The 21,197-nt window shown below is 48.2% G+C and overlaps 1 protein-coding gene across 4 annotated transcripts in view; it reads left to right on the top strand.

Moving 5' to 3' along the window:
* The window catches only part of ABCA3 (ATP binding cassette subfamily A member 3), a 52,015-nt gene that overhangs the window by 17,935 nt on the left and 12,883 nt on the right, over positions 1-21,197 (top strand). For all 4 annotated transcript variants that reach the window (XM_046666849.1, XM_046666847.1, XM_046666845.1 and 1 more), the window contains 11 exons: positions 5,389-5,562; positions 7,843-8,024; positions 9,966-10,109; positions 10,652-10,781; positions 10,970-11,124; positions 11,397-11,552; positions 11,792-12,002; positions 12,947-13,097; positions 15,561-15,659; positions 16,787-16,973; positions 17,816-18,119. In XM_046666849.1, the coding sequence (XP_046522805.1) occupies positions 5,389-5,562; positions 7,843-8,024; positions 9,966-10,109; positions 10,652-10,781; positions 10,970-11,124; positions 11,397-11,552; positions 11,792-12,002; positions 12,947-13,097; positions 15,561-15,659; positions 16,787-16,973; positions 17,816-18,119 (1,893 nt within the window). The remainder of the gene's footprint in view (positions 1-5,388; positions 5,563-7,842; positions 8,025-9,965; positions 10,110-10,651; positions 10,782-10,969; positions 11,125-11,396; positions 11,553-11,791; positions 12,003-12,946; positions 13,098-15,560; positions 15,660-16,786; positions 16,974-17,815; positions 18,120-21,197) is intronic.

Below are 21,197 nucleotides of genomic sequence, written 5' to 3'. Positions count from 1 at the left end.
TATCCATGCATCCATCGATGGACTCTTGGGTTGCTTCCATGTTTTAGCTATTGTGAATAATGCTGCTATACAAATATCTTTTAGAGATCCTGCTTTCACTTCTTTTGGGTACATACCCAGAAGTTGAATTGCTGGATCATATGGTAATTATATTTTTAATTTTTTGAGGAATAGCCATACTGTTTTCCATAGTGGCTTTGCCTTTTTATGCCAGAGTCCAGCTCCAGCAGAGTCCAGGTTCCTGAGGGAGAGACGGAGTCAGCGCAGTGAAAGAGGGGATGTGAGACTTGAGTCGGTGCAATCAAGTCTGTCTTTACTGTGCACAAGTGTCGTTTTTATATTTTTCAGGATTAGTACAGAAATAGCTCTACAAATATTCTCAGAGAGATAAGGAAGTACAAAGCAAGTCTGTCTTTACTGGTTTTTACAGCGTTTTTATATCTTTTTTAGCAGGGGATAAATATAGCAATACAGATGTTCTTGCAGAGTAAACCAAAAAGCAATTATTGATAAGTATAATCTTACAGGGAACAGAGTTAACTTTTAGGGGGGCAGAGGTTAACTACCTTTTCCTGCACAAAAGCGACTTCAGCAATTAAGAAAAGACTTCTACAATGTTCCGCCGAACACATGCAGGGGAACAATACACTTTTCAACAACTAACACATGGAGGAACAGTCTAATCAACCACAGAGGAAGAGGTACATCCACTCCCACCAGGGAAACTGGGGGAAGAGCAAAACATCAACCAGAAGGAGGCAGCTGCTTTGATCTAAATACTCTCTTCAGTACGAACCCCTCATTAGGGAGAAAAGTTCTCCCACTATCTATGTGCATCAGGGGGAACTTGCCCCTTGCGATATTCTGAAGGCTATGCACGTGGTCACGTATTTTTCTCAGTACCAACCCCGCGAGGGGAGCATGCTCTTTTCTCTAAAGCGGCCATCTGGAAAATTACAGCATGAGTAGGAAAATGGGGTATAAGGCAAAGGGAAGAAAAACAAGTTTTTAAAGTTCAGCATAGCTTGGGGGAAGGCCAGCTTTTCATTTTCTTGCGGAGGGGCACCCTGCACCCCTCTGCTCTTCTTGATCGGCTGGACCCTGTCAAACAGCCGATCAAATGCTGCCTCGGCCCCCAGCATTTTTACATTCCCACCAGCAGTGTACAATGGTTCCAGTTTCTCCACATCCTCACCAATGCTTGTTATTTTCTGGGTTTTTTTATAGTAACCATCTTATTGGGTGTGAGGTGGTATCTCTCAGTCTTTCCTTCATGTCCCTTGACTTCTTTTTCATACTTTAAAAAATCTCTTAGTGCTGAGTTCTCTGTGAATTCCTTGGAGTTGTCTTCCAATTCCCTAATTCTCTCTTTGACTGTGTATGTTCTAGAATGTATCTCATCAATTGAGATTTTTTTCTATGAATGTATTTATGTTTTATCAACTACCTAGTTGCTTCTTGTATGTATCCAGTTATTCTTGTTTCTTTATCCATTTTTGTGAGAAAAAATCCTTTTTTTTTTTTGAGGAAGTTTAGCCTTGAGCTAGCGTCTGTTGCCAATCCTCCTCTTTTTTGCTGAGAAAGACTGGCCCTGAGCTAACATCCATGCCCATCTTCCTCTACTTTGTATGTGGGACGCCTGCCACAGCATGGCTTGACAAGCAGTGTATAGGTCTTCACCTGGGATCCACAGCGGCGAACTCTGGGCCGCTGAAACAGAACGTGCAAACTTAACTGCTGTGCCAGCAGGCCGGCCCCAAAGTCCTTCTTTTTTTAATGGAAGCATTTCTTCATTTACTCCTGAAAATCCTTGACATTCTTATTTTGAGGTCTTTCTCTTTTCTACTTACACTCATTCCCTTGGAGAGCTTTAACATGTGGTTAATTCCCAAATTTAGATCTCCAGCTTAGGCTTCTCTCCTAAAATTCAGAATCATACTCAACAATTTCCCTGAGATGCTCAATATGCACCTCAATCAGAGCATGTCCAAACCTGAATTCCTGATCTTATCCTCAAAACCTCATTCCTCCATCTCTGTTAGTGGCACTCCATCCTTCCAGTTGCTCACACTAAAAACCTTGGAATCATCCTCGACTCCTCTCTTCCTCTCTCATCCGGCTCCATGTCTGGTTCACAAGTCCTGTTGGCAATAATGTCAAGATACACCTAAACTGCAACCGCTTCTCACCTCCTCCACGGCCTGACCCTGGCCAAAGCCGCCATCATCATTGGCCTGGTTTATGGTGATGGTCTCATCACTGGTCTCCCTACTTCTGCCCTTGCCACCCTTCAGTTCTCAATGTAACCAGTAGTATGATCCTCTGAAAATGTAAGCCAGAGCCTGTCACTCTTCTGCTCAAATCCTCCTGTGACTGTGGGTCTCAGAGGAAAAGCTGAAGCCGCTGCCCAGCCCAGGCCTCGCCTGCTGCTGCTCTCCACCCACTTGCTCCAGTCCCGCCACACTCCCTTCTCATGGCTCTTGCCTCTGCCTAGGTCTCAAAGTGCAGTCCATGGACTCTTGGGGGTCCCTAAGGCCCTTAAGGGGGTTCACAAAATCAAAACTATGTTTGTAATAAGACCAAGATGTCATTTGCCTTTTCTACCATGTTGACACATACCCTCACAGTACAAAAGCATCAGTGTAAAACCGCCAGCCGTGGGCACAAAGCCAGACAGGCCTCAAACTGTACCAGATGTCATGTTCTTCACCACCACACGCTCCAGGAAACAAACAAAAAAATGCAAGTCTCCCTCAAGAATGTCCTTGATGGAGCAGTAAAAATTGATTTTATTAAACTTCAACTCTTAAGTATAGTTTTTTAATATTCTGTGTGATGAAAGGGGATGTCCACATAGAGTTGCATGCTGAAGTAGTTTCATCGTAGTGTGATTATCTCCAGGGAAAGCACGTATGCGAGCAGTTGTTTGAGTTGTCAGCTAAACTAGCTGCTTTGTTCATGGAACACCATTTTTGCTCAAAAGAACAATTATCGGATTATAGTCTTTCATACTTGAGTATTTGCCAGACATTTTCTCACAGATGGGCTGTCTTTTAAGGAAAACAACTGACAGTATCTTATGTTAATTACAAAATTCGAGCTTTCAAGCAAAAAATAGAATTTTGTGAACTTGAATCTACTACTGTAAGCTTCCCAGTAGTTTTTTATGAGATTGGTGATAATATCCCCAATGTGATTTTTTTAATGTTTAATGAAATGTGTCAACATTTGGAAGATCTGCATTGCTCAACAAGCAGTGTTTTCCAAATGACCAATGCATCATGTTACAAAATCATGCAAGAGTAATAACCCATTCACAATGCAAGATAGACCAATGGATTTTCATGTAACAGATTATGAAAAGGTCCTTAGTTACTTTTATTCCACATGGCACCTAAACTAATCTTTAAGAAACTACCACTTAGTGAGTGGTAGTTGAATGGTGTAGTATCAAAAAAGAATATCCACAAAGATCTGAAAAGGCTATTCAAATACCTCTCCCTTTTCCAACTACTCATCTTTGTGAAGCTGGATTTTCTTCATGTACTTCACCCAAAACAAGGTACAGTCATCCCTTGATATCCACAGTGTGTTGGTTCTGGGAGCCCCCAAGGATACTCAAGTCTTTCTTTTTTTTTTTGAGGAAGATTAGCCCTGAGCTAACGTCTGCTGCCAATCCTCCTCTTTTTGCTGAGGAAGACTGGCCCTGAGCTAACATCCATGCCCATCTTCCTCTACTTTTGTATGTGGGATGCCTACCACAGCATGGCTTGCCAAGCGTGGCATGTCCACACCCGGGATCTGAACTGGTGAACCCCTGGGCCGCCGAAGTGGAACGTGCGCACTTAACCACTGTGCCAACTGGCCGGCCCCTGAAGTCTCTCATATAAAATGGCATAGTATTTGCATAGAACCTACACACATCCTCCTATATACTTTAAATCATCTTTAGATTATTTATAGTACCTGATACAATGTAAATGCTACATAAATAGTTGTTATACTGTATTGGTATTTAGGTTTAGGGAATAATGACAAGACAAAAAAGTCTGTATGTGTTCGGTACAGACACAACCATCATAGGCCTTTCAGCACATGGTTGGTTGAATCTGAGGATGCGGAACTCACATATACAGAGGGCTGACTGTGATACAACAGAGTGAATGCAGAAGCAGATATGAGAATCCAGCTGTAATCTGTTTAATGAGATGTTACACAGTGCCACTCTTCTCACTAAATTGTGGGAAATATAGTTGTTTTCCATAAAAATATTTATGTTAACTTGTGATGGGTTTAAATTTTTTAGTATTTCTAATACTAAGAATATATACACACATATATATGAATAAATAACTCACATCAACAAAAGTTCTTTCACATCCTTAAAAATTTTTAAGGGCAGGGGCCAGCCCCGTGGCGCAGCGGTTAAGTGCGCACGTTCCACTTCGGCAGCCCGCGGTTTACCAGTTCAGATCCCGGGTGCAGACATGGCACCGCTTGGCAAGCCATGCTGTGGCAGGCGTCCCACATATAAAGTGGAGGAAGATGGGCATGGATGTTAGCTCAGGGCCAGTCTTCCTCGGAAAAAAGAGGAGGATTGGCAGATGTTAGCTCAGGGCTAATCGTCCTCAAAAAGAAAAATTTTAAGGGCATAGAGGGGTCTTGAGACCAAAGCATTTGAGGGTTCAGCATGGACTAAAACCCCACAGTTCTCCCCACACCTCCACGACCCAGTCCTCACCTCTTTGAGGTCTTTCCCACGTGTCACCTTCTCATCAAAGCCTTCCTTGGCCACCTGGTTACAGTCACATCCCCCAGCCCAGGGGACATCTTGTCCCACTCTTGTCCCCCTCATTGCTGTGCATGGGGCTGCCCCATCCAGCACATTCTCTTACTTGTTGTTTCCTGTCTGTGTCCCCACGGGATTATAAGCTCCAGGAGGGGAGGGGGTTTGTCTGTTTTGTTTGTGGCAGTCTCCCTGGGGCCTGGAACAGCTTGGTACAGAGTAGATGCTCAGCAAGTGAACGAGTGAATGAGATGGGGCAGACCAGGGAAGAAGGAGGGCTGGGGGAAGGGGGTATGTCAGGTACACAATATCAAGGCAACAGGGGCTGAAGTCTGCAGGAGAGGGCTGGAGAAAACACTGGGTTCCCCAGGACATGGAGGACATGTGCAGCCCCGGGCAGGGCCACATTCCCTAGGGCATGTGCCCCCATAACAAGGAAGAGGCAATGGGCTGAGCCTGGAGTCCCCCAGTACTGGGGCTTATGTCCCTGTGTTGATGGCTGATGCCTTTGTTTGGATGGAGCACAGGCTCCCTTGTGAACATGTTCTTGCAAATATTCTTACATGTTCTTAGCATACTTGTCTTCCTCTCTCCACCTGTAGCCAACATGGCAGCAGCCATAGGGGGCTTCCTCTACTTCTTCACCTACATCCCGTATTTCTTTGTTGCTCCTCGATACAACTGGATGACTCTTAGCCAGAAGCTCTTCTCCTGTCTCCTGTCCAATGTTGCCATGGCAATGGGAGCCCAGCTCATAGGAAAATTTGAAGCAAAAGGTGAGTATTTTCCTTTTCACAAGCTGCCCTTACTGTTTCAGTTACACTGAGAGAGTCTAAGCAGAGGTGCCTCCCACATTCAGACTCCGGCTTTGGTAACAAACAGGCACATCAGGACAGCTAAAGGAGCTGCGCTTTTGGAAGACAGGTCCTCGGTGATTGTGCAGACCGGGAGGCATGACAGGAGCCATAGGGGAGGTGGGTCACAGACAGCACAGTTCAGAAGACAGAGGGTTAAAGTCCAGTCCAGTGTGACATCGGCCACCACTTGGCCAGAGTTAATCCCAGCTTTGGGTTCCACTTGAGGCCCAGCCTGGATCCCAGCTGTTACTGCAAGAAAACCCTGGACGTGAGGATCCACATCTGCCCATGGTGGGATTCAGCTTGATGACCTCTGAGTCTCTTCCTGCCTCTTGAGGCATTCTGAATTATGACACCAGAGGCCTCAAAGTCTGCAGGTTTTGATTCACTCCTAGCTCTTGGTAAAGTGGTAGAATTAGCATCTCCCCCTCTTCCTGCTCCCCAGTACCTCCTTCAGTAATTGGCAACCAGGGCAGGGAGGCCTGAGAGAGAAACAAGTGACAGATCAGATCATTATTTTCTTGATTTTTCTGAACTTTCCTGATTTTTAAGATATGATGAGGGTCGAATACACACTGCTTTGGGCTGGCTTTTGCCTGTGGACCCCCACTTTGCAAACTCTGCAGTAGCCACTCAGATTTCAATGGATGAGTCAAGCCTGATCCTCTAAAGGGATGAGAGGGCACCTAACCCCTCACCCCCTGGGAAATCTCTGGAGAGGGAGAGCTCGCCTCCTAGGAGAAGCCCTCATTCATTTCCTGATCACGCAAACCCTTCTCCAGGAAGGGCCTTGGAGAGGTGAATGGACTCAGGCCCAGCCCTGCCTCTCTCTCACTTGCTTTGGGTCTAAGAGGAGGCATAAGGGGTGAGGATGAGTTTCTGCGTGACTGATGTGCTGGCATCCATCTCCCTGGAGCTTCTGCGGGTTGTTCTGGCCCTAGTAGCAGGAGGTGAAATATAATCTCCCTTCTGAATGCCTCACCTGTGTGCATTTTAAGAGCATCTTGGCCCTGCCCCATTCAGATGGACCTTTTTTCAGGCTGAGTGCTGTCATTTGTTCCAGCCATGCAATTCCTAGCTGATGGAGCTTCCTAGTGATGGGGTATGGAAGAAGGTAGGTGGGTGGCCACAGGAACCTTCAGTGTGGCTTTATCTTTAGTTAGAATTTTTTCTTCAATTGGCAATGTCTTCTAACACTTTGGCTTTTAACTACATGTATTTCTGTGTTTGGTAGCGTGTGATAAAATGTGGACCTTTTAAATGCCCAGTCCCTTCCAGGATTCAAATACTTTTTAAAAAGCCACTTACAAAGAGGAATCTAACTATATGGCGCCTTTGTTTTTCAAAGTTCTATACCAAATGTTCTTAAAACAGACAAATTTCTAGTTGTTTGAAAGAGAACACTGACCGAGGCCAGAGAGCGGCCATTTCCATGGGGGCCCTCGAGCCAACAGAGGGTGCTCCGGCCACACAGAATCCCCAGGCATCATTTGGATGTGATGTTGCAAACCAGAGAGAAGACGGAGCACTACGAGTACCACTAAATAGAGCGTTAGACGTGTCTGAAGTGTTTCTGTGTTTGTTATTTTTTTAAGATTGGCGCCTGAGCTAACATTTGTTGCCAATATTCTTTCTGTTTTTTTCCTCTTCCCAAAGCCCCCCAGTACATAGTTGTATATTCCAGCTGTAGATCCTTCTGGCTCTGCTATGTGGGATGCCGCCTCAGCATGGCTTGATGAGCAGTGCCATGTCTACGCCTGGGATCCGAACCAGTGAATCCCTGGGCCACCAAAGTGGAGCGCGCGAACTTAACTACTCAGCCACGGGGCCAGCCCCTATGTTTCTGTGTTTTAAAAAGACTTATATGAAATGCATAGTGTTCCAGTGTTGGTCCTGCCCCGAATCATGTATATGCAGATGTGTATGTGTGTATGTTGGGACGTGTATATGTATATGTGTGTATGGATGTGTGTATGTGTTATAAATCAAAAGTGAGCCCGTCTAGTCTGTTAATGAGCTGTTGCTGGTTCTCCAACATCAATTTTGTAACTTGCTGTTGTCTTAAAGCCTTAAAGAAAGTGATCAGGTTTGCTGCAAAAGCAGTAGGGGAGGAGTCATGCTGGCCTTGCAGTGACATGTACACGCATGCCATCAGGGGCTGTAGGTCCATCTCAGCCTATTTCCTGGTGTGTCTTCCAGGCACAGGTGTCCAATGGCGAGACCTCCTGAGTCCCGTCAATGTGGATGATGACTTCTCCTTTGGGCAAGTGCTGGGCATGCTGCTGCTGGACTCCATCCTCTACGGCCTGGTGACCTGGTACGTGGAGGCTGTGCTCCCAGGGCAGTTTGGCGTGCCCCAGCCCTGGTACTTCTTCATCATGGTGAGTTCTGACACCCCCGCTCTTCATGCTGGCCACCTCTGAGGGGGTAGAGGTGTCCCCAGCACTCACCTCTGGCCCCCTTCAGTCCCTGACACATGACACCTAGTTGGGCCTGGATAGAGGACTTGCCCTGTGCTCAGTCAGTGAGCAGTGTGTCCTAAAGGCCCTGAGACCCTCCACTGCCCGCTATGATCCCTGTGCTCCAGGGCCTGGGAGAAGGAGCTCGTGCTGGCCCACCATCCACAGGACCAGCCCACCTACACCTCCAGCCCCTTGCTTGAAAAAATACTGGGTTTTCTGCCCATAAAGTAATACAGCTTCTTATAAAAATGATCATGTTGCTGGAATCTATAGCATAATCCCACCCCCCAAGAGATGAATGCTGCTGACACTTTGGTGTGTAGTTCTCCAGATGTTTTCTATGCTTCTGTTATCCCGTAGGACAGATGTATGTGTGTATAACATTTATAATTTGTTTTTAGAAAAAGGGGGCCATATTTTTTAAATGCTTGAAACTTGCTTTTTTTTTTTTTTTACCTAACAGTACATCTTAGATATCTTAAGTACGTATGTGTGTGGATCTATTTATAAGTAAACTTTTAGATTTTTATCTATATATATATTTATAAATTTTGTTTTATTTATAAATGTATTTAAACTTATACATTTTTATGAATCAACTTCATTTTTTTTCTTTGATGATGAAGATTGTCGCTGAGCTAACATCTATGCCAGTCTTTCTCCATTTTGTATGTGGGATGCTGCCACTTCATGGCTTGATGAGTAGTGTGTAGGTCTGCACCCGGGATCCAAACTCGCGAACCCTGGGCCGCTGAAGCAGAATGTACGAGCTTAACCACTATGCCACTGATCTGGCCCCTCAACTTCATTTTTTAATGACTGCACAGTATTCCATGTATATGCCACCGTATATTTAACTAATTCCCTATTGATGGTTAGTTAGGTGGCTCTCCATTCATTGTTCATTCTTTGATTCAACAAATATTTATCCAGTGTCTACTATGTGTTTCATCAAATTTTAAATGCCAGTGATTCTTAGGGGTACCATTACTTTATCACTAAGAGAGAAAAATACAGTTAAACTATGGCATTCTGTGATTTGTAAGACACATTCTGGTTTCAGAGTCACTTAAAACGTGAGAGATGTGTTCCCTAAAATCAGTGGAATATGATGAGCCAGAGTTATTCCAGGCACTGGGAACACACAGGGAATACAGGTTCACCCGCAGAGCTTATCTCCGGGGGCAGTTCTTCCAGGGCCCCACTGGCACCTTTCCCGTGACCCTGCCCACAGCACTGTCTTACTGTGCCGCAGGCTGCCCTCAAGCTCGGGGAGCATGGGCGGTTTGTGGTTGTATTGTCACCCCTCACACAGCCTTTCACTGTGATGGCTACGCAGAGGGTGGAGGGTCGTCCTCTAGGCAGGGCAGGGAGACGCCTCCTCAGAGCAGAGGGAGGCTTACCCCTTTGTCTTCTCTTGCTTATTTCATGAGCTCCCCTGTAGTTGAGTAAGGACACAGTCGGGATGTGGAGACACAGCCTCCTTCATTTTGACCCAAAGTCCCCCTGGACTAGAATATTCAGTAACCTCTCTTTGTATGCAATGTCATTGTTTACTTTTTCTCTGTGTCATGTCTGAGTTGATAGGCATAGTAAGCCTGTGAGTTACCATTATGCCCATATGGCAGATTGGGAAACTGAGCCTGAGAGCTTCCCCAGGGTAGAGGGGAGAGGAGTCATGCTGGATCTTGACCCCCACCCTGGGCCTCAAATCGGCATCTTCTCTGCAGCACCATGCAGGGAGACTGAGGGCTGGGTGCCTTGTCTATTTAGCATGTTGGTTCGTTGTTTCTCTGGTTGACACAAACAATATGAATTGACATGAATTGGTCTTTGAGCCCCATCTGGTTTCCATCCTAGCCCTCGTACTGGTGTGGACGCCCAAGGACAGTGTTCGGGAAAGAGGAAGATGACGATGACCCTGAAAAAGCGCTCAGAACCGAGTACTTTGAGGCTGAGCCCGAGGACCTGGTGGCCGGGATCAAGATCAAGCATGTGTCCAAGGTGCCACACCCTGTGGGGACTGCGGGGTGGGGGACGGCAGGGCCCCAGGCAGCGAGCCCTGCTGCCTTGCCCAGGGCTCTCTGAGCTGGTGATGATCCTCCAGGCCTTGTTGCCTCCTGGATCCCTGCAGCTGCTCTCTGACCAGCTCTCCCAGGCAAAGTATCCCCAGGGCCCAGTTCTGAGTCAAGTCGGCAACACATGCCACCAGACTTAACCTGTCACCAGCCTTGCAGTGAACTCTTGCCGTTCTCACTGCACTGCAGTGCCTTGGCCTCGTGGGCCTTCTTATCCTGCTGAGACAATGAGGGTGTTGGGGACCAGTCAGGGGTTGGGGAGGCCAGAGAGCAGTAGGAAGCAGCATGGCCTCCAGTCAGTGGTCTGCCCAGAACTTCTCGTCTCTCTGTGCAATGATCGGTGACCCTGGGTATAGTCTTATTCTGAGACCCTTGGGTGCATATTCCAGAGGGGGTAGGAGGGGCCTGTCCAAGTGAGGTCCCTGAGGGGCCCCGGAAGTCCAGGGTGGCCCTCTGCCTTTCCTGCAGGTGTTCAGAGTGGGGAACAAGGGCAAGGCAGCTGTCAGAGACCTGAACCTGAACCTGTACGAGGGGCAGATCACTGTCCTGCTGGGCCATAATGGCGCAGGGAAGACCACCACCCTCTCCATGCTCACAGGTGAGGGGCCACTGCCTCTGTCTCCACCACAGCGGGGAACAGGGGTTACCGGCAAATTCACTCACAGGTGGGCTTCTCGGTAAAGCAAAGCGAGACCTCGGGAGCAAGGCCACGGTCTCCCACCACGTGCTGACTGTCAGGGTGTGCGTGCTGGACTTAAGCCCCTGGGGTCTTCTGCTTGGCCCTAGGCCTCTTCCCCCCGACCAGTGGACGGGCGTATATCAGTGGGTACGAAATTTCGCAAGACATGGTTCAGATCCGGAAGAACTTGGGCCTGTGCCCGCAGCACGATGTCCTGTTTGACAACCTGACTGTTGCAGAACACCTGTACTTCTATGCTCAGGTGAGCTGGCGGGTGACACGATTCATAGGTGGTTGTGGTTGTTCAGTCGCCTTGGGTTCCTGAGGCAGCCAGGAGAGCCCTTAGCCTCCCAGCAAACTGAAACCTGTTCTGAGGAGCCCCAGATCTGGAGTAAAGGAGGCAGGGAGAGAAGTCAGGATGCCAAGTCCAACACATAAAGGGAGGGAGACAACGTGAAGGCCAAGTGGCTTGTGCAACAGGCCAGGCACCTGTCAGAAGCACCTGCCGGATCTCTCTGTCCCCTGCTGTTTCAGCTGAAGGGATTGTCACGCCAGAAGTGCCCTGAAGAAGTCAAAAGAATGCTGCACATCCTCAGTCTGGAGGACAAGCGGGACTCGCGGTGCAGGTTCCTGAGCGGGGGCATGAAGCGCAAGCTCTCCATCGGCATCGCCCTCATAGCAGGCTCCAAGGTACAGGGGCAGTGAGGCCCAGCCTCCTGAAGGACGCAGGTCAGGGCCCCCACGCACAGTGGACAAACACTTTGCATAGCAGGGTCCAGAGTACACTGGATGCCCTGGGTGGGCAGTCTGGCCTGGGCGGTACTGCTGCATCTTCTTGGAACTTGAGCCACACAGGGCCTATAGTACAGCCAGCCTGGGCCTGGCACATGGCTCTGCCATCGTCAGGAGGCTGTTCCTCTGCCCTCCAGGTGCTGATGTTGGACGAGCCCACCTCAGGCATGGACGCCATCTCCAGGAGGGCCATCTGGGACCTTCTCCAGCAGCAGAAAAGTGATCGCACCATCCTGCTGACCACCCACTTCATGGACGAGGCCGACCTGCTGGGGGACCGCATCGCCATCATGGCCAAGGGGGAGCTGCAGTGCTGCGGGTCATCGCTGTTCCTCAAACAGAAATACGGTGAGCAGCTGAGGGCGGGAAGCAGGGCAGGCAGCCCAACCTCCGTCCCTTCACAGAGTTAGTGTCACTGGCCATTGTGTTGAAGAGAGTGCCCGTGTACCTTTCATGAAGAACCCTGAGATCAGGCAGTGAGAGGCCATCTCTAGACTTCCTGCTCTGCTGCCTCTGGATGGAGACCTGAAGCCCCAGGCAAAGGGGCTTGTGAGAAGAGGAGGGAGGGAAATGGAGCAGATAGTCTTGAGTTGATTAGCCTGACCCATGGAATAGTGGTTGAGTGCCAGGGCCACCAAGAAGAGCAGTGCCCTTGGAGAGGCCAAGCACACTCACCAGCGTTATCGCTCTCAAACAAGCAAGTGGCTCACCGAGAAGTCCAGGGCTGGTGGGTGGTGTGTGGAGTCAGCCCTCTCTTTGCTATGTGAGCATGGCGTCCCTTCTCTAGGTTAGCTCATGGTCCCACGTGGTGCTGGCATGGCGGGTCCCATCCATGTTCTGCCAGTGAGAAGGAGCAAAGATAGAACACAAGTGCCCCTCCGCTTAGACACCCTAGGAGTTGCACACCTTGCTTCTGTGGCTTCCCCTGACCAGCACATAGTCCCGTTGAGCAGATGGTGACCTAATATGGTTACCATCAAGCTGGGGGAAGGATAGAGAGGGCGACCTTCATCCTGGGATTCCATTAGGGAGAAGTGAGGAGAACAAGTCTTGGGGACAATTTCTGCCACAGCCTCTGAGAGTAGAAGTCTGAAGTCAGGCTCAGGCTTCACCTCTTTACCATGCCCAGCACCCATTGCCAGCTAGGGGGTGGAAAGCAAGACCCTCAGGTGAAGCACTCCAAGAGGCATTCCAAAGGTGTCCTGCTCTCCAGCCCATGTCCCATGAGCCAAAGCCCAGGTGGGCCAGGAGAAGTAGAAGACAGCCTCACATGGGGCTCCATGGTGTTCCAGGCGCAGGCTACCACATGACACTGGTGAAGGAGCCTCACTGCAACGCCGAGGGCATCTCCCGGCTGGTCCACCACCACGTCCCCAACGCCACCCTGGAGAGCAGTGCTGGAGCAGAGCTGTCATTTATTCTTCCCAAGGAGAGCACACACAGGTACGCGTCCCAGAGAGAGCACACAGGTCCGCGTCCCAGAGAGAGCACACAAGTATGGGTCCCAGAGAGAGTACACAGGTATGCGTCCCAGAGAGAGCATACAGGTACGTGTCTCACAGAGAGCACACAGGTACGCTTCCCAGAGAGAGCACACAGGTACGCATCCCAGAGAGACCACACAGATGCGCTTCCCAGAGAGAGCACACAGGTACAGATCAGAGAAGGGGGCTCAGTGGGCCTTCAGGACTCCATGCCTAGTGTCACCTGTGACCTATCAGGCTTGACCAGTGGGCATCTCTCAGGTCCTGGGCCTGTGACGGTCAGTGCATGGTGAATCTGCTTGCTGGGTCCAGGGTGCTAGGCCTCCCTGTGCAGCGAGGCTGAGAGAGACCTAACTTGTACATAAGGAAAGAGTGTGACTCGTCAAAGGGGTGCTCACTGCGTTGGTGTCTTTCACACACAGCACGTGGCTCGCTCCTAACACGAGTTAAACGTACGCAGCAGCCCACTCAGAATTATTTGTGGAATTGTGAATTTGTATATCTTCTTGGCTTCAGACTTTGAGTCATGGACATGTGCCTCATAAACAGAGTAGGCTACCAGTGTGGGGAGATAAAAATCAAACTCTTGATTCACATTCAGAAACTTTGGGATGTAAATCTTAAAACTACATTTAATCTTCCTACAAACCCGATTGAGTAATGTGGTATCAATAACTGCATGGTGTTCCCTGACTCAGAGATACCATAGCTTATCTGAACATCTCCTCTGTTAGCATATGCGCACGTTTTCCAAAAAAAATATGCTAGTGAACATCCTTCTAGAAGACTCTGCCTAGATCTCCAGTGCCCCCTCAGAATAGATTCCCAAGAGTGGGGTAAACATTACCAAATTCCCTTCTAGAAAGGAGTTGTGTTGGGCTTCCCCATAGCAGGACAGGAGAGTGTCCATTTTACTCCACAGCGGCCAGCTTTGAGTAAATTTTCTTTTAATATTTATTTATCGAATGGGTGAGATGGCACACACTTGCTTAATTGGCATTTTGTATTTCTTCCATCTGCCAGTGGGAGCTTGACACTCCCAGTAGTTACTGCCCTTTAAGCATTGAGTCCTCTGGATACTGTGTGTTCATGTCTTTTACTCATTTATCAGTCAGAGTGTTTTATATATTAATATCAACCATTTTGCTAGCAACTTTTTCAAATTTGTTGTTGCCTAATTTCGTGGGATGTGTTTTCCATGCAGATATTTTACATTTAATGGGTCACATCTTTTCCTTTGTGGTTTCTTCTTAGAAAGTACTTCCCTTCTTTAGGATCAAATGAATATTCACCCATTTCTTTTGATTTGTGATGTCATGTAGGTGTCTACTATTAAATAATGCCTAACAGGCCAAAGTACTCACAAGATGCTATGTGGAAAAAAAAGGGAACAAAACCCAACTTTTTTTTTGTTGAGGTCACACTGGTTTATAACATTATATAAATTTTAGGTGTGCATCATTGTATTTCAAGTGCTGTGTGGACTGCATCATGTTCACCACCCAAGTCTAGTTTCCATCCCTCACCATATGCATGTGCCCTTTCACCCCTTTTGCCGTCCCTCCACCTCCCTCCCTTCTGGTAACCATCAGTCTGTTCTCTGTATCTGTTTGTTTGTTTATCTTCCACATATGAGTGAAATCATACAGTATTTGTCTTTCTTTGTCTCACTTACTTTGCTTAGCATGATACTCTCAAGGTCCATCCGTGTTGTCACAAATGTCAAGATTTCATCTTTTTTATGGCTGAGTAGTATTTAATTGGGTATATATACCACATCTTCTTTATTCATTCATCTGTTCATGGGCATTTGTGTTGCTTCCAAGTCTTGGCTATTGTGAATAATGCTGCAGTGAATACAGGGGTGAAGATATCTTTTCAAATTAGTGTTTTTGTGTTCTTTGGATAAATACCCAGAAGTGAAATAGCTGGATCTTACAGTAGTTCTGTTTTTAATTTTTTGAGGAATCTCCATACTGTTTTCCATTATGGTTGCACCAAACCAAATAACCTGATCAAAAATTGGGCAGATGATCTGAACAGACGTTTTTTCAAAGAAGACAATACAGATGGACAGTAGGCACCTGATAAGATGTTCAACATCACTAATTATTAGGGAAATGCACATGAAAACTACAATGAGATACCACCTCATGCCCTTCTGAATGCTCTTTTTACCAAGGCAAGGAATAACAAGTGTTGGAGAGAATGTGGAGAAAAGGGAACCCTCGTACAACGCTGGTGGGAATGTAAATTGGTGCAGCCACTATGGAAAACCCAATTTTTATTTTTTTTGAAATGACATTTCAAGGAGCTAACCTTCCTTTGCCCTTCCTGCACTCTGCATAGAGGTAACTATTTAGGAACGAATTATCTAGAAAGTAACTGAGAAGTGACTCATCATTCTGGGTCTTTTTTTCAGGTTTGAAAGTCTTTTTGCTAAACTGGAAAAGAAGCAGAAGGAGCTGGGCATCGCCAGCTTTGGGGCGTCTGTCACTACCATGGAAGAGGTCTTCCTTCGGTCAGTAAACATGTATTTCCATCAGTCTAGGACTCAGCCATGTGGATGATTTTTTTCAAAGTGTAATGATAAAACAGTCCCCTTGATTTTCATCTCAAACACCCATCTAAGGGTAGATGCAGACTGGGGTGGGAGCAGGGCAGTGGGTCGTCTGTCAGAGCCCTGTTCAGATCATGACTCTGTTAGTACCACTTGTACAAACTCAGCTAGGTGCCCAACACGCACAGCAGTTCAGAAAGCAGACAGCAGCTGTGCTCCGGTTACCAGACACTTCAGCCCGTCATTGGGAGTGTGTGCGTGCTTCCCGTGGGGTGCCACGCATCCTACCGGGCCACAGCAGCGACAGGCTTGCTGAGCTCCTCTCAGGTCTAGATGATAATGCCAGAGTGTGCCTCCAGCTATGGTGAAGATGTAGCTGTGTGGTGTAACATTCAGCATTCAGACCCTCAAAACTGCAGGGTGAGCTTGAGACAATTCACGCATTTATCAGACGTTTCTTGAATGCTTATTTGGCCAATATGGCACTAAGAACTAGAAATACAAAAATAAATGTGAGGTAGATGTTTTCCCTTGAGGATCCCATGGCCTAGAGGAGACTGTAGACGCAGTGCCACACGAGTGAGGTTGCTGCACTGTGGCCCCAGCACGGTCGCAGGACCCACCTGCCCTCCACAGGCTCATCCCTGTCATGCCTTTTCCAAGGTTGTACCTCTGGGCTCAGCTTGGCAATGAGCACCCTAACCCATGGCTTCCTGCACTGGCTATGAGGTGGCCTCCCGGTGCTGCCATCATGCCCCAAGCCCCCTTCTGCCTCCCAACAGCCCCAGTTATAAATACTGGCTTTGATCAGTCTCCCTGTGTCACTGGGAGTCCTCATAGGCAGGGGCCCTGTCTGGTTGTCTCCCTCTCCTGGACCTCGCTTGGCTGCAATAGCTGGTATTCTGGAGATATTTACTAATGAGTGAATGAACAAGGGAATGAGCCAGCTGGTGAAGCCAACAGTATTCTGCTCTAGCACCTCTGACAGTTGCCCTCTTCCCACCTCACCGCCCTTCTCAGGGGAAGGACAGCTTAGCTTTCTCTCCAGGGAGCTGTGTTAAGACCAGGCCTTGTGTGTCTCGGCACAGGGTCGGTAAGCTAGTGGACACCAGCATGGACATCCAGGCCATCCAGCTCCCTGCCCTGCAGTACCAGCACGAGAGGCGGGCGAGCGATTGGGCAGTGGACAGCCACCTGTGCGGGACGATGGACCCGACCGATGGCATTGGCGCCCTCATTGAGGAGGAGTGCACCGCCGTCAAGCTCAACACTGGGGTGGGTGCTCGGGGCCTGCCCACCGGTGTGGGAATATTGGGAGGCCTCGGAACTCCACATGTCAGGGTCCACAAGAGCAGACATGGGCTTCGGGAGGGTCAGTGCACTGGGAAGAGGGCAGATTATAGCTCTCACTCCTAAGGGTTGGCGGGGAGTAGGAAAACCCAGAGCATTTTAATCAACCAGTTGTCATTTCTTGATATTCTAATTGGCCACTCACAAATAAGAGCAAATGTTTGCTTATGATGCTATCCGTGCTCTGTTTACTGGGAGCTTGCTTTGCACCCAGCACTTGAAGAGGTAGAGGGCAGCACTTGTCCCATATTACATACAGGAAACTGAGGCCTGGGCCAAGGTTGAATGGCCAGTACGTGGCAGAGCTGGGATCTGCGGGTCGGCCTGACTCTGGAGCCCTGTGCTCCCCACACTTAGAGGACAATGAAGGGTTGAGGTTGCAGAACACAGACAGCTGGGGAGGGGGTTGTCTGTCTGCTCCTGTGTGAGCAGGGCCAGGGTCCTCCTACCAGGAGCAAGAGGAAGGCAGAGGCAGAGGCTCCCCTGTGGGATCGCAGCTGCTCCCCTCACATCCTACAAAGACAAAACAGTCTGCCCTTCCCGAGGCTGTTGTGAGACCCCGAGCCCACATCAGGACCTGCAGGGATGCTTACATGCCTGTCCTCCACATCATTGACTGAGCCCTGTGAGAGGCCCTGGGGCCCCAGGCCACAGATGTCAGCTGAAGGCCCCAGGCTCATGTGGGGACCACGCTTGCTGCTGGTGAGCAGGGATCACATGCTGGCTCCTGAGTGCCACCCATGTCACCCTTATCCCTTCTGCTGCAGCTCGCCCTCCACTGCCAGCAGTTCTGGGCCATGTTCCTAAAGAAGGCCACGTACAGCTGGAGGGAGTGGAAGATGGTAGCGGCCCAGGTCCTGGTCCCTCTGACGTGTGTCACCCTGGCCCTCCTGGCCATCAACTACTCCTCCGAGATCTTTGACGACCCCCTCCTGAAGCTGACCTTGGATGAGTACGGCAGAACCGTTGTGCCCTTCTCGGTTCCTGGGACCACTCAGCTGGATCAACAGCTCTCAGAGCATTTGAAAGACATGCTGCAGGCCCAGGGCCAGGAGCCTCGTGAGGTGCTGGGTAAGGGGCATCCCTGGGGGGCTTGGGGCCTGAGCGGTGCTGTCAGAGCCCCACTTCTAGTTGAAGGCACTGTGGACATTTGGGGCAGTTAGTTCTCTGCTGTCCTGTGCACAGTAGGATGTTTAGCAGCATCCCTGGCATTTCCCCCACTCCCCTGCCTCGTCGTGACAACCAGTAATGCTTCCAGACATTGTCAGGTGTCCCCTGGGGGAGAAACTTGTTGCACTCAGAGAAAGACACAAGGCTTCATCTCTGGGGCTAAACTGTGCCCACGTGGTCACTTACTGAAATTGTATATTTCAGGACCATTCATAAATGAAATGTGAAAGTTTCATGATTTTCTTTTGGTAATATTGGTTTATAACATTATATAAATTTTAGGTGTAAATTGTTAATATATTTTGAATTCTGTGTAGATTACATCATGTTCACCACCCAGAGACTAATTACCATCCATCACCACACACAGGTGCCTAATCACCCTTTTCGCCCTCCTCCCTCCCCCCTTCCCCCTAGTAACCACCAATCCAATCTCTGTTGCTATGTGTTTGTCATTTTTTTTAAAGATTGGCACTTGAACTAACAACTGTTGCCAATCTTTTTCTTTTATTTTTTTCTGCTTTTTCTCCCCAAATCCCCCCAGTACATAGTTGTATATTTTAGTTGTGGGTCCTTCTAGTTGTGGCATGTGGGATGCTGCCTCAGCGTGGCCTAATGAGCGGTGCCAAGTCCGCGCCCAGGATCCAAACCAGTGAAACCCTGGGCCGCCAAAGGGAGCGTGCGAACTTAACCACTCGGTCATGGGGCCGGACCCCTTTGTTGTTTTTACCTTCTACTTATGAGAGATCATACGGTATTTGACTTTCTCCCTCTGACTTATTTCACTCAGCATAATATCCTCAAGGTCTGTCCATGTTGTTCACAAATGGCCAGATTTCATCATTTCGTATGGCTGAGTAGCATTCCATTCTGTATATATATCACATCTTCTTTATCCATTCATCACTTGATGGGCACCTAGGTTGCTTTCAAGACTTGGCTATTGTGAATAATGTTGTGATGAACTTAGGGGTGCACATATCTTTATGCATTTGTGTTTTCATATTCTCTGGATAAATACCCAGCAGTGAAATAGCTGGACCATATGGTAGATCTATTGTTAATTTTTTGAGGAATCTCCATACTGTTTTCCATTGTGGCTGCACCAGTTTCCCTCCCACCAGCAGTGTATGAGTGTTCCCTTCTCTCTGCATCCTCTCTAACACTTGTTTCCTGTCTTGTTAATTATAGCCATTCTGACAGGAGTGAGGTTATATCTCATTGTAGTTTTGATTTGCATTTCCTTGATAGTTAATGATGTTGAACATCTTTTCATGTGCCTCTTGGCCATTTATATATCTTCCTTGGAGAAATCTCTGTTCAGATCTTTTGCCCATTTTTGAATTGGGTTCTTAGGGGTTTTTTTGTTGAGATGTATGAGTTCTTTGTATATTTTGATATTAACTCCTTATCTGATATGTGGTTTGCAAATATCTTTTCCCAATTGTTAGGTTGTCTTTTCATTTTGTTGATGGTTTCCTTTGCTGTGCAGAAGCTTTTTAGTTGGTGTAGTCCCGTGTGTTTATTTTTTCTATTGTTTCCCTTGCTCGGTCAGACATGGTATTTGAATAAATGCTGCTAAGCCAATGTCAAAGAGCAAACTGCCTATGGAAACTTCGATGATTTTTATGTTACCTTTTCTTTGTTTACTAGGCTGGTCACAATATGCCTTAATGTGGCAAAGTGTTTTCTTCCAACATCCTAAAACCAAAACTGTCCCTGGCCCTGGCAGTTGGACACTGCCCTGGGTTTAGAGCAGGCATCGCACTCTGGTTAAAGGGAATGTGTTTGAAAATCTTCTCGTTTTCCTGCTTCCCTCCCACTTCCTGGCCAGCATCTTTGAAATTCGGCACACTGAATGGTCAGAAAATCCTGGCAGGAATTAAATTCCTCTTTTGGAGAAGGTTGAATGTACCATCAGCCTAGAACGAGCTGGCACCGCAGTGGGCACTGCTGCCAGGAGGGAGCTCAGGCAGCCGGAGTCCTTGCTCATTGCCCCTGACAGCCATCATGACCCAGATTATCCCTACTGAGGCAGTAGCGGGCGCCCTTGTTTCTTGTTTGTCACCTCCGTGTGTCCCCCAGCCTTGTTTCCTGACTGTCACCCATCCTGCCCAAAGATCACGGGGCTTTCATGGAGCAGGGTGGCTTTGGGGGATTCAGAATGCTGCTGCAGGCGCCCCAGCTGAGTCCGTCTGAAAGGCCCAATTGCCTGCCCATCTCGTCAAGTGGGGCCTTTCTGTTCTGACGCCCTCACTGCGTAATTTTATTACACTATATTTAAGGACATCTGACCCTTTACCTTATGTAATGATAGCTATAGCGGGCCTTGGTGGAAGCCTTTGTGACTGTCAGTGTTAGGATTCACTGACACATCCCTGTCCCCTGAATGACCCTTGGGTCCTGCAGTGTAGGTGTCATTGCTGGCCCTGTGTTACAGCTGAGTGAGAGGTGCAGCCAGAGCAGTAAGGGTGTGTGAAGAATGCATGTGCGATGCTGGCTCTGTGCGGCCACTCAGGCAGCTGTGGGCTGGCCAGTGTGTGTACATGCTCTAGTGGAACTGTACTTAATGTACCTAAGGTCACTTGGGAGCGTAGAGTGGACCCCAGCACCCCTCATCAGAACTGGCATTCTCTTCACACCATAGTGAGAAGCGAAGTGAGAGGTAACAGGACTGTGCCGGCTGCAGGCGGAATTGGGATTTCTGCCATCACCCTTGGGTTACAGGAGAACATCGGGCATCTGGGCTGCCCAGAGCCCAAGGGCCCAGAGAATTTAAGGCCTGAAGTGAGAATTTGCTGGAGTTCATCCGGGCAGCAAGAAAATAGCTCTTCCTCCAGGGTCTCGCTCCCTCAGGCCACATTTTTTGAAAACTGTTTTTTCCCCGATTATAAAAGGGTACTTTTTTTAAAAAAAAAGATTTTATTTTTCCTTTTTCTCCCAAAGCACCCTGGTACATAGTTGTGTATTTTAAATTGT

Source organism: Equus quagga, chromosome 7 (genome assembly GCF_021613505.1).
Source record: "Equus quagga isolate Etosha38 chromosome 7, UCLA_HA_Equagga_1.0, whole genome shotgun sequence".
In the NCBI taxonomy this organism is placed as follows: Eukaryota; Metazoa; Chordata; class Mammalia; order Perissodactyla; family Equidae; genus Equus; species Equus quagga.
The sequence above is the reverse complement of the archived record's forward strand: the minus strand, read 5'-3'. Positions and strand labels throughout refer to the sequence as shown.